The sequence below is a fragment of the Lycorma delicatula genome, chromosome 13 (assembly GCF_047948215.1).
Source record: "Lycorma delicatula isolate Av1 chromosome 13, ASM4794821v1, whole genome shotgun sequence".
Taxonomy (NCBI): Eukaryota; Metazoa; Arthropoda; class Insecta; order Hemiptera; family Fulgoridae; genus Lycorma; species Lycorma delicatula.
In genome coordinates this window covers 48,640,518-48,657,740 of record NC_134467.1, presented here as the reverse complement: position 1 = coordinate 48,657,740, position 17,223 = coordinate 48,640,518, and the positions used below count along the sequence as shown (strand labels likewise).

The 17,223-nt window shown below is 36.4% G+C and overlaps 1 protein-coding gene across 3 annotated transcripts in view; it reads left to right on the top strand.

The window, feature by feature from the left end:
• Positions 1-17,223, top strand: part of LOC142333644 (uncharacterized) — a 62,878-nt gene that overhangs the window by 14,387 nt on the left and 31,268 nt on the right. For 2 of the 3 annotated variants that reach the window (XM_075381019.1, XM_075381017.1), the window contains exon 2: positions 853-980. Coding sequence is in view for 1 of the 3 variants with exons in the window: in XM_075381016.1 (XP_075237131.1) it covers positions 7,595-10,654 (3,060 nt within the window). In the remaining 2 variants the exon portion in view is untranslated. Of the gene's footprint in view, positions 1-852; positions 981-7,513; positions 11,555-17,223 lie in introns of those variants that run through there. The other variant, XM_075381016.1, reaches the window with a different exon arrangement.

Genomic DNA, 17,223 nt, shown 5'->3' with positions numbered 1-17,223 from the left:
AAGCGTGGCGGAGGGTCATTCACCGTCCTTGGTGTGGTTTCTATAGCAACGGTACTGTTATTTGTCGAATAAAAACATCGTGTTTGCATTTGCAAGCGGTCTGTTTTTTCTGCTTCCGTATTACTATTTTTTAGTTCGTTCGCTAGGAAGCGTTCCGGCTTTTGACAAGGGTTTACTCCGTAATTTTTGTTATTCATTTAGTTCTGCGTAGCGTTGTTTTGTTGTATATTTTTATTAGTTTGTAAATATATTAATATATTATATTTTTACGTATTATAAATATTCAGTAGCTAGAAGAATACATTTTTTCGTAACTGCAGTTCTTTAAAATACTGCTTTTTAAAAAAATGAATTCCAAACTGAAACGAGGACAAACAGTACACAGTGAAGCCCGAGAAATAATTCGTAGAGTTATAAATAAATGCGATGAGGTGTATAGCGAGGGTAAAATTGAGCTTCCCGTTCAGAAAAGAAATCTGAAAGCGACGACTTACACTGGAGTTTACGAGCGGAACATATCTATCGTATTCTTGTAGAATGCACACGTTATGCGGCCTTGCGTCGTAAATTTAAATTGCCCGTGAATTTTCTTCAAATCCTGGGCAATAATAAAGAAGTTTTGGATTTTTATTTCTCCGAAGTATTAATATTTTACATACTTTTTAATAAAGCTCTTAAAATTTTCTTTATTTTGTGTTGTCTTTGTTTTTAGTATTTTAGTTTGAGTTTTAATTTTGTTTTTAAATTTGTAAGTTTTTATTTTGTTGTCGTCTTATTAGATTTTATATTTTATTTTTATATTTCATATTTTTGTTTTCCGGGGGATGATAACGTGAAATTTTTTTTGCCCAGAAAAAATCTAAGATACGGAAGGAAGATTTAGAAGCAGAAGAAAGTGTTCTTACAGCTCCGCGGAAAGAGAGACCAAAACATCAAGGACCATCGTCATCCGTCGATGAATTCGATAGAAACGTACGAGGGTAAGTCAGTTTTATCCGCAGTGTAGTTATAAATTTTATCGCAAAACAAATAGCGAACTTACATGTACATCGTTTTTCAACATAGTCCCCTTGCATTTCAACGCGCTCGGTCCATCGTCCCGCAAGCTTCCTGATGCCCTCGTAAAAGAAGGTTTTCGGTCTAGCTGCGAGCCAGGAATGCACCGTTTCTTTCACCGTTTCGTCCGAGATAAATGGACGGCGCCTTAACGCCTCTTTGAGTGGACCGAACAAGCGGTAGTCAGAAGGGGCAAGATCAGGACTATACGGAGAACGAACCGGTACTTCAAAGTTCAATTTCTGGAGCGTTTCAGCAGAGCGGGCAGCAGTATGTGGACGGGCGTTGTCGTGCCACAACACAATACCTTTCGACAGCAGTCCTCGGCGTTCGCTTCGAATCGCAGGCTTCAGCTCGGCAGTAAGCATCTCGCTGTAACGCCCGCTGTTTATTGTCGCGCCCCTTTCCTCGTAGTATTCCAGTACCGGGCCTTGTGATTCCCGAAAAACCGTAAGCGTCAGTTTTCCTGCGGACGGTCGGGTCTTGAACTTTTTTTTGCAGGGCGAATTTGGACGTTTCCATTCCGTACTCTGCCGTTTACTCTACGGGTCGTAATTACGGATCCGTGTTTCGTCACCGATTCTGTCTAAGAAGATGTCCTATTCGTTACCGTAGCGATCCAAATGTTTTTGGCAGATGTCCAAGCGCGTTTTGTTTATGCGACTGTGTGTTCGTTTTGGGACCGGTCTTGCACAGACTTTATGAAACCCGAGTCTGTTGCGGATGATTTCGTAGGCAGAATCGTGATTAACTTGCAGACGATGTGCCGCTTCAGCGACAGTTACTCGTCTATCTAAGAAAACCGTGTCGCGCGCACGCTCAATGTTTTCCTCATTTGTGGCGGTAAACGGTCGTCCGGCTCCTTCGTCGCGCGTAACACTTGTGCGACCGTTTTTTTTTCATTTTCACGAACCGTTTTTCAATCCGTCGGTAGACACTACGTTGCGGCAACACGCTGTTGCCGTACTGTACCGAAAGTCTTCGATGAATTTCGGCCCCTGATACGCCTTCCGATCTCAAAAAAAGGATCGCTGAACGTCGTTCTTCTTCGGTGCTAACAGAAAGCGGAGCGGCCACGATTATCGGCAGGGTAGCGATAATGGAACTAACCTAGCAGCGTCAAATCTGCACAGACATAACAATTAAACCGCGCTTGTCTCATTTACGCAACGCGACAGTACTACCGACATAACAAAAATATAACTAAATTGCGGATAATAATTGAGTTACATTCATATATTTTCTATCGTTTGGTTATTGCCGCTGTCAGTAGGCGCGCTCTGGCGCGAGCGGTGATTTTGAAACTAGTGTTAATTTACTAGATGAGTAATGTTTACGGTGTTGACGGAGAAGGTCGGCTTAGCGCCTTTCCCTTTACGGATATAATTCGTACTTATAATTAATTAGTTTTCAATTTTCATCGGTACGTTTTCTGTGTAATAGCGCATTGTTATTTTAAATTACAGCATAATAATGATTCACGCATCCAGTGATTTTATTACCGCTACGTCCATTTATATACCTTTACGTTATGACCGTTAATCTATACAAACATTCATTCCATCGTAAATTGTGGGTAATTATTCAGGAAAAAAACGAGATAAATTTCAGCCTCACAGCATTTCAGCGAGTCGTACACAAATTGATGTCTTAAAAGAAAAAATATATAAAATCAGAGAACGAGACGTCGATGACGGTCTTGTAGTCGAAAGGCTTTTGTTTTGTTTACTAGGATGAGATAGAAAAAATATTACTATTTCAGTCGTCTGAAGTATTTAATTCTTAGAATTTAGTTTTTTTTTTATCGATGTTGCGGAGAAATACCATTATTTACGCACCCCCGTCGAGGCGTGGGAGGGTCGGACTCACTCGCACGGGTTCGGCTAGATGTTATTGTAGAGCCCGCACCCTAACTACTAAAACTCCGGTTTCACCGTTTCTCTCCGCTCGGGGCCGGTTTTGCAATTAAGTACGTCATAACCCCTGGGGTGACAAGGCAGGAGGGCGTAGGAGCCCCGCAGCTACATCGCCGCCGCCCACCCGCGTAAGCACGGACAGACGGCCGCTTCACTGAAGGCTGTCCCTCACCCCCTCACCATCCGACTATTGACGCTACTTCTGACGGCTATATTATTCTGACCGTTTCTTCTCGGACTGTTTTAGATCACCGCTTCGACTAAATAAGTATAGTTTAGTGAATTTGGCTAATATTCACATACTACGTCGCTGTTTACCTTCCTTTTGGACGTCGGTATCACTCGCTACTTGCTCAGAGGGTATTGGAGTCCCCCCGCTTCATCATACCGCCCGTCCTTGTAGAATGCGGTTCAAAGCGCGCGTGGAAAAACTTTACATCCGATTTTTTTTTTATCGCACAACTTTTTATTTTACACATAACCTTCAAAAGGAACGTTGAAACGAAAAAATAAATTATTTGTAATAAAGTAAAAAAAAAGAAACGTACGTTTCCTATTTTCATATTTTCGGGTCTAATATTATTCCGACATAATAGCGATTTAGGAATAAATAATCCAGACGAATATGCATAGAACATCACCAATATTGTTTGCCTAATTAAGTAACAAAATACGACAAATTCATTATATTTTATTGAAAAATCAATAATTTTAAAACGATGAAAATTTATAATTTTTGGAAATAGGTTAGTAACTTTTAAATCAGCCGCTGCATAAACAAGATAAATATACCGTTGTGTAAATTTCGCTATTGCATATGAAATTTTTGTCCTAGAATACAAATAAACACCCTTAGTAGTCGGAAAACACATCGAGACATCAAAACAGGTCTCATAAGCATAGTCCCTTGTTATCTGCGCGGGTACTCGGCCGCGAGTGGTTATAGAATTTTTCCAGTAATCGATTTATAAATGTCGTCCGTACTTTTTATTATCATTAACGTTTCAGAAAATGGTGGGGTTGGGGAGGTTTGTCGATATTCATTAAACTGTGATTTTTAAAAATATATTTCATAATATAAATATATTTCAATATATTCTTTGTGGATCGTACACGACTTGTAGAATAGTTTTTTCACCCGCTTTAAAATGCACTTTCTAAACGTAGGCTCGATATAAAAAGATATCCAAATTTCTGATCGTATCAAATTATTTACCGATTAACCCGTAATTCTTTAATTAAGGTTAATAAAAGTTTGTCGATTGTTTTGTGTTGTCCAGGCGGGTTCAAGAAAAAATTTTGACCGGACGTTTAACATATTTTGTCATCTTTAAGCGATTAATACTTCCTTGTACGAATTAAAGGAAGTATTGTAATCGCGAAAAATTTCGGTTTTCAAATTTCAACATAAATATCCATTTTGATCAGCCGTGAATCCATTTTGAATAGTTTCGACGTGATGTCTGTACGTATGTGTGTATCTCGCGTAACTCAAAAACTATTAGCCGTAAGATGTTGAAATTTTGGATTTAGGACTGCTGTAACATCTAATTGTGCACCTCCCTTTTTGATTGCAATCGACTGAACCAAAAGTGTCCAAAACCCCCCAAAATCCAAAACTCTTAATGCGCTAATAACCTTTCATTCAGAGCTTTTCAAAAATACGAGGCGTGTGAAAAAGTAATGAAACTAACTTTTTATTTACCAAAGTTTTTACTTTTTTCAAACAACAATGCTATCCCCTTCAAAGTAGTTTCCTTGGACGGCTATACACCGGCGGAGTCGTTGTTCCCGCTCTTAGTAGCAGCGCTGGAAGGCTTCAACCGGTCGGTCACAGTCTTTTGAATGTTCCAAAATGACGTCCTTTTAAGACACGTTTCGGTTTATGGAAAAGGAAAAAGTCACAAGGACTCAAATCAGGTGAACAGGGAGGTTGATGAACCACGGGAATGCGTTTTGAGGTCAAAAATTCCCCGATGGAAATGGCCGTGCGACACGAGGCATTGTCACGATGAAGCACCCGCTTGTCTGCAATGTCTGGTCTCGCGCGAATCGCTCTTTTCCTCGGCCTTTCAAGGACACCTTTGTGAAACACGTGGATGACAGTTTGTTCTGGAGGAATAAATACTTTATGCACGATACCCCTACTGTGATATAAGCAAATCGGTACGGTTTTGATCTTTGATTTGCTCATTCGACATTTTTTCGATCGAGGAGATGACGGAGTGTGCCACTCTTCGGTTTGCCGCTTTGTTTCAGGATCGTACTCAAATATCCAGGATTCGTCATCTGTGATCACACGATTGAAGAATTCTTGGTCGTTGTCGATCCTCTCGAGAAGATCGACGCTCACTTTTCTTCGATCGTTCTTCTGTTCCGTTATGAGGTTTTTCGGCGCCGATTTCGCACAAACCTTTCGCATGTCCAAATCGTCTGTCAAAATTTGATGTACGGTGAAAGCGTTTAAATTTAACCGTTCACTCGTCATCTTTGTTGTTAAACGACGTCTGATCTCACAAGAACCCTCACACGCTCAACGTTTTCGTCAGATTTTGAAGTCGAAGGTCTCCCTGAGCGAGGTTGATCTTCTACGTGTTCTCCCCCTTCCAAAAATGATTTGTGCCGGCGGAAAACTTGCGCTCTTGAAAAGCGATGTTCCCGATAGGCCTATTTATACTTTTTCAAGGTCACACTCGCGGATTCCCCAGGTTTAACGCAAAACTTGACTGCAAAAGTCGCTCTAAACTGCGACGCTCCGTTTTCGTAACGCATAACAAAAAACACAATTTCACCGATGGCGCTGTCAAAAATAACCTGTTGGCTGAACGGGGTTGAACTCGTACTGAGCGTGTGGAGAGGATGAACAGACCGCTTGTGTCTCTCGACAGGCAAGTGAGGATGCTGAACTTGCATCGTGTCGTTTTACTGAACGTGTCGTTTTACGGTGACTCGTAAATTTTAACGATTGATTTATGACTATATGCAGGAAATACCTAAACAATGCAATCTTGTAACGAGTCATAACAGAGATCTTCAAAATACCGAGAAATTATCAGGTAAAACAACATTTTTAAGAACAATTATTAACAGAATAACCGAAAAATTATTTCAGTTGAAACTTTTTATTTTCAATTTACAGGTCAAACAGAAAAAAAATTGCAAAGGAAAAAAGACCGCATCTTGAATCGATTACCAGATATGCTATCTGAAGCTAATTCGGATACAGACTTAGAATTGATTAGTAAGATGTCCAGAACAGTCCAGACTCAAACAACCATGCGAGCGGCAAATTCTATGACACAAAGTGTCATGTTTTCATCAGAAGAACCGCCAACGAAACGTCAAAAATTTGATCCTCAACGGAAATTTCTGTCTACCAAAAAGCAAAGGCAGAAACCGACGAATTCCATAATTGCTCCCACTGTACAAGAAAAACACGATTTTGCAATAAATTTGTTATCCGATAGTAGCATTGTTTTCTCTACTTTCCAATATTATTAATTTTTTTACTTTGTGAACTTTTCTTTATTACGATTTTACGATATTTCAGCTTCGGTCAATTTCCTAATTTCATAATTTTTTTTTCATTCTATTATTTGTTTTTAAAATTACAGATAAGTTTGTTATATTTTTAACAATTTTAAATTTTTTTTAATGTTTCGTTCATTTTTTTACTCATTTTCAATTTTTTTTTTCATTCTTTTTTTTTATTTTTTATTGTTTAAATCCGGTTATGGTTTTTTTTTTTATTTTCTGTTTTTATTTTATTATTTTTCATTTGCTGTATTAAACAAAGAATAGAATTTTGTCCTAATTTTTATCCCTTAATATTAATATTATTTAATAATAAATCCGATCGCTTGATATGTTCATGCATCTTCGCGCGTTCAAATAAAGCGCCAAGAGTAGTGCGGCGCGCGACTACAATCGCCCTGTTTCGTTGAAGTTCGGAATCCTCACTTGCCTGTCGCGGGACACAAGTTGAACACACCGATCTAGCGCAGACCTAGCGTAGACACAGCGTTGCCAAATCGTTCGCTGTGTTGCCGATCTCATTACTTTTCTCACATACCTCGTATATCTTTCATAAGCGGTACTTATTTTCATCGGTTCCAGAGTTATAGCCGAATGAAATTCTAATTAATGAAAAATTTCCATCTTAGAAAGGGAAGACACATCGGCTCGAATCAGACTTCATCTTCTTTTTTTTTTAATTTAAATATATCGATTTTTTAATAACGATTGTAAAACAAATTTACGATAAATAATTCAATAATAACAATAAAAAAATTATATATGAAAAAATATCAAAATTTATTAATTAAATAAAATTTTACGTACTTTTCATTTAAAAAAAATGTGTATTTGTAATTTAATAGGCGTGCAAGTAAGTCTCGTGGTGCCCACATCGAATTTTTTTTGTTTTTATATCGGCTTCTTATCGCACGACTTATAACATCATAATAATTGTAAACCTGAATTATCTATCCGTTACCTTTTTTATATTTTGCGGTTAACATTACTTTTATTATTTGTTTCAGATCTGAAATTTTGCGACTCGGGAAAGACGTCTTCTGTTATTATTTGCTTTATACAAAATATCTAGAACGATAAATTTGAAAATGGTTTACGATAATCTTATAAAGTTAATATGTAATAATAATGTAGATGAAGTGAACGAGTTACTGATAAGGGATGAAGTGAAAATCAAATCCTTAATGACAAATTTTAAAGCGTATTATTTATTTTATAAAGTAAAAAGTAAAGAAATGTTTACCGTTTTGTTAAATTACTTGGAAAGTAATAATATATTTGATATATCCGATATTTTAACATCCATTATTAACATCGCTATTATGCGGGGATCCGGTATCGATACGATACGACGATTGATCGATAAGGGTGGAAATATTAATAGTACTGACATGAGAGGTATTTCGCCTTTATTACAGTCGATAATAAGTAAAAGAAATGTAAGTTTTATAAAATATATTATCGAAACGGGAGCGAATGTAAACGAGATTTGCGACGGCTATAAAAATACAATATTACATTTAGCCGTTAAACGTTTTTGCGTCGGTGACGATTTGAATACGATTAAATTATTATTAGATAGCGGAGCGAATGTTAATTCTGAAAATCGTTGTGGCGAAATACCTCTGATAAACGCTGCGTCTACAACCGATGAAAATTTATGGTTTGAACTTTTAAATAGGGGATCTAATATCGTTGAAAGTAGTAAATTTCAGACGGAGAATAAAGTTTTATTTTCTGCACTAAGCAAGAAAAACAGAAGTACGAAACTTATTCGTCGGTTGATCACCGACGGTGCGTCTGTACATGCGTTGAATGGCTTGTGCGAAACGCCGCTTGTATTAGCGTTAAAAAACAATTACGGCAAAGACTGTATTGTCGAATTGATCGGCAACGGAGCTAATCTTAAGACAAATTATATCGCCGAATGCAATACCAATCCGCTTTTAGCGGCTTTGGAACTCAGACGAGACGATGATATTATATCGGTCCTTAACGATAACGGAGCTGTTAATGCGGTCGGTAAATACGATGAAAGCCCTTTGATATGCGCGATAAATAACAAATACGACGGGAATACGATTCGTAAATTGATAACTCGTAAAACTATTAATAAACGCGACCGGTACGGGTGTACACCGTTAATGTACGCCTTAAAAAATAACGATAAAAACATTATCGGTATACTAATAGATTCGGAGGCCGATGTCAATGCGGTCGACAATGAAGGGAAATCTTGTTTGTTGTACGCGATTTTATATCCTAACGACGAAGACATAATTAATTATATGATCTATAAAGGAGCGGATGTTAATAAACTTAAAAACCAGGACGAGTTACCATTTTCTGTACAACTTTTGAAGAATAGCAATACAAATAGATATAGCGCTAAAATAATTCCGAATCGGGAAGCAGTTTCCAGCAAAACTTTTTTGAATTACGTAATTAAATTAAATACGAATAAAAGTATTATTTTCGATATTATTTGTAACGGTGCGGATGTTAATGCGGTAGATGAATGCGGACGTACGCCGTTAATTTACGCTATTACTAATAAATGCGATCACGACATCGTTGTTAAACTTATAGATTGCGGAGCGGATGTAAATTTGGAAGATAATGAAGGGGAATTTCCGTTAAAGCGTGCAATTTTATCCGATTGTAAAGAACTCGCGAAAATTCTTATTAATTATGGAGCCGATATTAATAAACAAGATAAATACGGCGAAACCATTTTGTCGAACGTATTATGGAAAAATAGCAGTAAAGAACTCGTCGATATTCTTCTCGAATCAGGAGCCGATGTAAATTTAAGTAATAACCGCGGCGAGACGGCTTTAACGGTCGCCATTCGCGGTAGGTATAAATTTCTAAATCCTGACTTGGAAATAATTACCGCGTTAATAAAAAAAGGAGCGAATGTAAACGCTGTCGATAAACAAGGCCGTACTCCTTTGTTCTTTGCGTTATCGAACGAATGTATCGGCGACGATAAAATTTTCCGTTTGCTTTTAGATCACGGTGCGGATTTATACGTCGCTCTGGACAATCTTCACGAAGATGACACTCCTTTGCTTTGCGCTATCGGTGAGGATAGAAATGTTGAAAAAGCGATCGAAGTGTTACGATATAAAGAAGATATCTTCGAAGAGGATAAACGAGGTAACATATTCGTAGCGACGTTAGTTAAACTGTTTAAATATAAAGAACTTGCGCTTACCCTGTTGCGAGATCGTCTTGATATATTAAAAAAAGATTCACAGACGATAAATAAAATCGTCGGCAACGCTGCGGATGCAGAATTTATGGATAAACTTATTAATTTATTCGGTATCGATATCGATAATGTCGACGACGAAGGGAGGACGCCGTTAATGTACGCCGTTATTAATCGCAGAGACGCAGCGTTAATTAATACGATGATAGAAAAGGGTGCGTATCCTAAGCGGTCAGACCGCGAGTTAAATACCCCTCTTCATTTTGCCGATTCAGAAGATGTTTTAAATACGTTAATTATATACGGCGATGCGGAAATTAATGCTAAAAATATTTTCGGTGAGACTCCGTTTGAATACGCTTCGCATCACTGTGTTTTCGCGGAAACTCTTAAAGCGTATATTAAACATTTAGTTTTAATATTTTCAGAAAAAAGCGTTAGAGAATCGAATAAATATTCGGAATACGATTATCATCTTAACGCTTGCGAAATCGAGTCGAATAAAATGAAGCTTACTAATATAATTAATAATTTTTCTTATTATAAATTTTGTTGTCGGTTGTCAAAGTTCGATAAAAATCTCATTTTAGAGTCTAAAAGTTTATTCGTTTGTAACGAGAAAAGGATTCAAGAACTTTTTCCGATCTACGCTTCAATGATTATTATGAAATTAAAAACGTATAAATTGAATGCGATTAAAATAAATTTATTGAAAAATTTAAAGAAATTAATAATAGAAAATAAATACGATTCAAAGGAAAATGATATTCTACTTAGGCTCGGTAAACTGAATATATCAAACGGTAATTGCGGTAATGAATATTCATGTAGGAAGTGCGATAGTGTTTCTCTTGATTTTGCTTCCTTATGTCGTATTTCTAAGTACCTTAGTTGCAGACATATTATTAATCTATTTCTTGTTTCCATGTAATTTTATTTAATATTTATTCATTCCTTCGTTGTGCCCAGCCGTTTCTTCGATAACATAAATGTTTTTTTATCGTAAATCAGAATGGATATTTTCTTTTTTATTTATATGTGTAACTTTTTTTTTGTGTTCAGTCATTTGACCGGTTAATGCAGCTCTCCAATATTCTCTATTTCGTGCTAGTCGTTTCATCATTTCGGTATACTCCGTACATCTTACATCCCTTACAATTTGTTTTACATATTCCAAAAGTCGCCTGCCTGCACAATTTTTTCCTTCTACCTGTGCCTCCAATATTAAAGCGATTATTCCAGGATGCCTTAATATGCGGCCTAAAAGTCTGTCTCTTCTTTTTAACTATATTTTTCCAAACGCTTCTTTCTCCGTCGATTTGCCGCAACACCTCTTCATTTTTCACTTTATCCACCCGTCTGATTTTTAACATTCTCTTATCGCACCGCATTTCAAAAGCTTCTAATCTTTTCCTCTCGGGTACTCCGAACGTCCAAGTTTCACTTAATATAAAGCGACGCTCCTAACATATACTTTAAAAAATCTTTTTCTGACGTTTAAATTAATTTTTGACGTAAACAAATTATATTTCTGACTAAAAGCTCGTTTCGCCTGTGCTATTCGGCATTTTATATCGCTACCGTAACTTGTTTAAAGAAAGCTATACATTATGATAATGCTTTCTTATGTTTATAACATGTTGATTTTAAAGAGTTAATTGTCACGCAGTCATAAATGTCATCTGCGTTACTGTTGGTTTATTTTTTAATTTTATTACGCGTTATTTATTTTCATCGTAATTATAAATATTATTATTATTCATTTTGTAACATGTAGTTTACTAAATTTTATTATTACAAGTAATGTTTTTTTATTAAAAATAAAAGTAAGTTTGCGCATTAGAAAGATTTTTGATGTTTTTTTTATTTTTTAGATATTGTGTACTACATTATTTCACCCGATTAACTTTCTTTCTCTGTATCCTTCATCGTTTCCCAGTATTTTCCTTTACTCTTTTCTTCCCGGGTATACTTACGTTGTTTTTGTTTATTCTGGAAATCCGAGATGTTTTGCAATTTTTTTCTCGGCGATGAATTAATTTTCTTCGGTGTTCATTTGTTATCCTTTCTTACATTCTCCTGTTTGTCGGCACGTTAAGAGTTTATTCTTGCGGGTGAATGTAAAAGACGATCCTTCTTTGTTTGATAACATGTGATATTTTCTGTACGTTCATCTGATTATTTTGTCTTCTACCGTATTCTATTTCGTTTTTTATAGGCGCAGGACCTTTCTGAGTATTCCTTATGAGTCCTTTGCAAACGACATAGTTAACAGATAGAGATGAATTTATACCGGTGTTCTTTGTTGATCGGGTTTCAATTCACCACACATCTCAGGAGCGGTCGAACTGACACTGTACAAAACTACGCTTCATTTACAATCATTCATATCACCCTTATTCACCCTCTGAATTAATTCCTGATGGTCCTCTTGCACCATCAGTTCTTCTCTTCGTCGATGGTGCTCTCTGCAACATCAGTTGCTTTATATCTAAAAGAAAGGAATAAACGATGAGAAAGCAATTTTTTCAAGTTGATAAATCTGTATCCCATTTCCGTGTCTATTTTTTCAAGCGTACTTTTCATCATTCATAGCATTTCATTTTCTATTGTTAGCCTTACATCATCTGTTTCTCCAGCCAGTTTTTCTAACTTTGAGATCGCAAATATTGCGCAGTTCCTTTACTTCTTCGAGAGAATTCTCGGATATGGCATCACTGTTTTCTAGGAAATACTCTTGTAAAGCCAGAATATCTTGAGCAACGTTATGGAAATTCACGGTGTTGTCATAAAGCCTTTTGTAAAACCGGTCGATCTTGGCAAGTATAGGATTACACATTTTTGTTTCTTGATTCTGTCCTTCACTGTTATTCAATTATATCTCAAAGTACCATCGTTGCTTTAATTATTCTACTTTTACTTTCCCATCTAGACAGCGCTATAGCAGAGCTACAGCTCTGCTATAATCGATCCAATTTGGGCATATGCGGTTTTCACCGAATCTTGATGTTTTAACATCTAAGGAACCTGAAAAACAAAAAAAAACGAAATAGAAATTTCACGAATGTTAGCGCGCGCGGGCGCGTGTGTGTGTGTATTTGATGTTGGCCTCTAAATCACCTTTTATCTCCGTTACTACTGGACTGATCTTGACCAAACTTGATCAGATAACTTCTATATATGGGGCGTTGATGCCATTAAATTTTCAACTTAAAAGGTCAAGGGCATGAGGGTGTACAGCAATGTCACCCTCAGCAGCTCAACATTTTGTCTAATTAAGGTCGTATTTTTCTTAGGCACATTTGTTAACGATTAGAAAATAACAGTATTTTCAAAAAAAATTTTGCAAAATCACACCCCTTCCCAAAAAATGCTATTGTACTCTACTATGTTGTAACATCACAGGCGAGCGGTAGAATTAAATAAATGAATAATATTTAAAGCGTAAAAAAGTAACAGTCTGGCTGGGTCTTGAATTTGATTGCCCGGTCGACATGGTACCTGGTGTGTTAAGTCTCATGGCCAGAACGGTCTACCAACTGTACAAGCGAAATTTGTTCTATGTATGTTGAAAAATTATATTAGTTTAATTAGTGCTGACCATCGTCGCTAGTACCTCATCACCCGCACAACATAAATACATCATGCGTGCATGCTGTAGTGAGAATCATTGAATTAAATAAACGAAAAATATTAAATTTTAATAAAATGATAATATTTTAAATCGAAGTGTGTGCTTATAAGCCGTGCATCAGAAACAATCCACAGTTCTAGAACTTTCTTGGATCGTGCTTTTAGCCACGAAAGGAAAGTGCTACAACCGTGTTGTCAGATTTTTCATCCTCTTCATACGCTAAAGATACGCCATGAAATGTAGGTTTTTGTGTTCTAAAACTCAAAAATTCCCAGGAAAGCATGACGGTCTCCTTTACAACTCACATTTTGTCACAAGGGGCGTGAAAACTTAGTTTGTCCCTGGGTGTTGAAAATCCTAGTTGCACCTCTGGTATTATAGACCTTGCATTTTGAAGGTAGGTAGAGATAACATTTTTCAAAGAGCTAGCCGCTAGATGTTTGTTTTCTACTAACTGTATTCAGCCACATGTCACATTGGTAGATGTAACTTAAAAAAAAAAAAAAACATGACAAACAGTTACATACACAATTATTGTGTATGGGAATAACACCAAATTTGTTGAAAAACCCATATGCACCTCACAACAAATGATTCCTCATAACTGTCGTATGATAATATAGGCTTTTAAAAGTACTTGTTAATCTTAGTTTTTTGTTTTTTTAATTTTTACCAAATTACCAGTAATCAAATATACTTTATATAGCTTGAGATCTATAGAAGATCTATAGCTTGACATCTTATTTTGTTAAATTCTTTATAATACTTTGCTGAAAAAAATAATAAATAAAGTGAAAGTATAGCATTTCAGAATCGAAGAAGAACCAGAAACTTAAACATAAAATCTGATGTAACAACTGAATCGCAACACTTCTTGTGTCTTAATTTTCATCCTGATCATCTGCTATATTTTCCATTAGTTCTACCGAGTGATCTCAGTTTAACAGTTTCTATTCCAACAATTTTCTGACTCTGAATTCACCGATACACCAAGAGCAGTTTTCAGTCTCTGATCGAACAGTGGACTGTGAAAAATAAACGTACATAGGTTGTGCAGTACTGAAAAGTATCATACCTCATACCTCAAGACTAAAATCGAATCCCGACTAAATTAAGTATTTGGTTATCACAGTTAACAGATGTATTTTTTGAGTTAAAGGCAGCAAATCTTTGTTGCTCTCTTGTTTTGTAGCCAGAAATTAGAGATGCTTTGTTGTAAGACTGTGATTAACGATCTTTGAAAGGTAATTTATTATCAAATTGTTTCAATATTACGTCTGCTACTAGTCGATAATCGGTAACATCTATATTACACCCCTTAGATGCTGTGCCCAGGGACAGATTTCTGCTCTTGTACTCCTCTTGCTACGCCGCTGTGCAATACCAGGATAATGTCTCGCTCGTTTACAATATTAAGGGTCCAGGCAAGGAATAAGGTAAACCATTTATGACTACCTAATAGAGTATAATTAATGAGCTCTACAGAAACCAATTTTACATTTGCCACACAACATTTACAACTTGTTTTCTACGTAATGGATATAGTCGTAGAAATAGTGAATGCCAGTTTTCTCCGATTCAATAACAGTAATCATTTAATACAATATTAAAATCTTTTTATCATCTTACCAAATATAATTAGCTTATTTTGAAAAACGTAACTTTTTTTAAATTTTGCATTCTGCAACTGAAACTGTAATCTGAAATGTAACCAAAGCAGTAGGCTTACTGCAGGCCAGCTAAGCTACTGGCCTAGCTTAGCAGTTAAGGTACTAGGTTATAGATTATCTAGAGTTATGTTTGATACCTGGCAAAAGCTAAAAATCTTTTCACCTCAAATCATTTCATCTCATCTATCTTGTTAAAATACATGTATAACATATCCCCAAGTATAACAAGCGAAAATAACATACTTATTGTTATATTTAATTTATAATTATTCGGTACTCTTGTTAATCTATACTCCAGAAATATGTAAATTGTTGGGTGGGATTGGTTCTGATTATGTTTCTCCAAAAACAGTATATTTTTTACACAAATATCACGTGCGGCAATAACCATCCTTGCCAACTACTTCAAACTGTTTGGGCAATGGACCAAAAAAAATATTTTAGAAGTGTTCTTAAAGTAGGAAATAGGTTTGAAGGACAACATTCTTATCGTGCTTTGTTTTCTATAATACAGGAGCAAAGAAATGGTTAATCTAGAGTGGGAAACCACAAAAAGCTTGATAGGATTTATGAAATGAATCGGTGTTTTATCATGAAATTTTATTTTGGCATTGGAACAAGTACGAGGGTAAGTCAATTATTATCCGCAATTTAGTTATATTTTTGTTTATGTTGGTAGTACTGTCGTGTTGCGCAAATGCATGCGTGGTTTAATTGTTATGTGTGTGCAAGTTTGATGCTGCTAGGTTAGTTCCGTTATCACTGCCTTCTGTTAACCGTGGCTGTTCAGCTTTCTGTTTGCACCAAAGAACAGCAACGTTCAGCGATCCGTTTTTTGTGATCGGAAGGTGTATCAGGGGCCGAACTTCATCGACAATAAATAGTGCGCGTTACAGTGAGATGCTTACTGCCAAGCTGAAGCTTGCGATTCGAAGCAAACGCCGAGGACAGCTGTCGAAAGGTGTTGTGTTGTTGCCCGACAATGCCGGTCTACATACTTGCTGCATACACTGCTGAAACGCTTCAGAAACTCGACTTTGAAGTACCGGCTCGTCCTTCGTATAGTCTTGCCCCTTCTGACTACCGCTTGTTTGGTCCACCAAAATTGGCATTAAGGGACCGTCGATTTACCTCGGACGAAACGGTCCATTCCTGGCTCGCAGTTCGACCGAAAACCTTCTTTTATGAGGACATCTCCTAGCTTGTGCGACGATGGACCAAGTGCGTTGAAGTGCAAGAGGACTATGTTGAAAAATGATGTACATGTAAGTTTCCTATTTGCATTGCAATAAAATTTATTACTAAATTGTGGATAATAAGTAATTTACCATCGTAATTGTGTTAAAAATATGGTTTATGAATAAATTTGTTAAGATTGATGAAACCATGTATACAAAACGCAAAAACAAAACTACAGTCATTTTCTTCATCAAGTTTTCAGAGAAATATGTCGGTGACTAAATAAGCATTCATTTAAAAAGTACCTTTTGTATTTCTGTTTAGCCTTCAGAACCATCGTAAGGTATTACTTTGAGGATGAATGAGGATGATATGTATGATTGTAAATGAAGTGTAGTCTTGTACAGCCTCAAAGTCGACCATTCCTGACATGTATGGTTAATTGAAACCCAACCACCAAAGAACCACCGGTATCCACAATCTAATATTTAAATCCGTATAAAGGTAATTGCCTTTGCTAGGATTTCAACCTTACTTGACTTCAAAATCAGCTGATTTGCAATGATGAGTTCACCACCAGACCAACCGGGTGGGTGAAAGTACTTAAGTGAAACATTAAGAGGGTATTTAAGTGATTTATCAAACCACGCTACATAAAATTAATTCAAAATTCTGTCATGCTTCCAAACTGTAGGCTGTCGGTTATGATCACCAAACTACCGGATTCAGCTGGTGTTACCCACAGTCAAATTCAAATTCAAATGTGGAGACCACACATAAAGAAATAAAAATTAAGGTATGCTTACATAGCACCTCGATAGTCAGATTCAGGCAGAGTGGCAAGTGAAAACCAATAATGATTATTCACTTGACAGATTTGCCTAATCGCCACCTCAGTAAATAAGTGTAACATACTTATTTGACTATATTAAAAATAATGAAAAAATTTGTATTATAAGATTAAAAACTCATAAAAATAGCCATATGGTTATAAAACTGATAAGAAACTGTAGCATT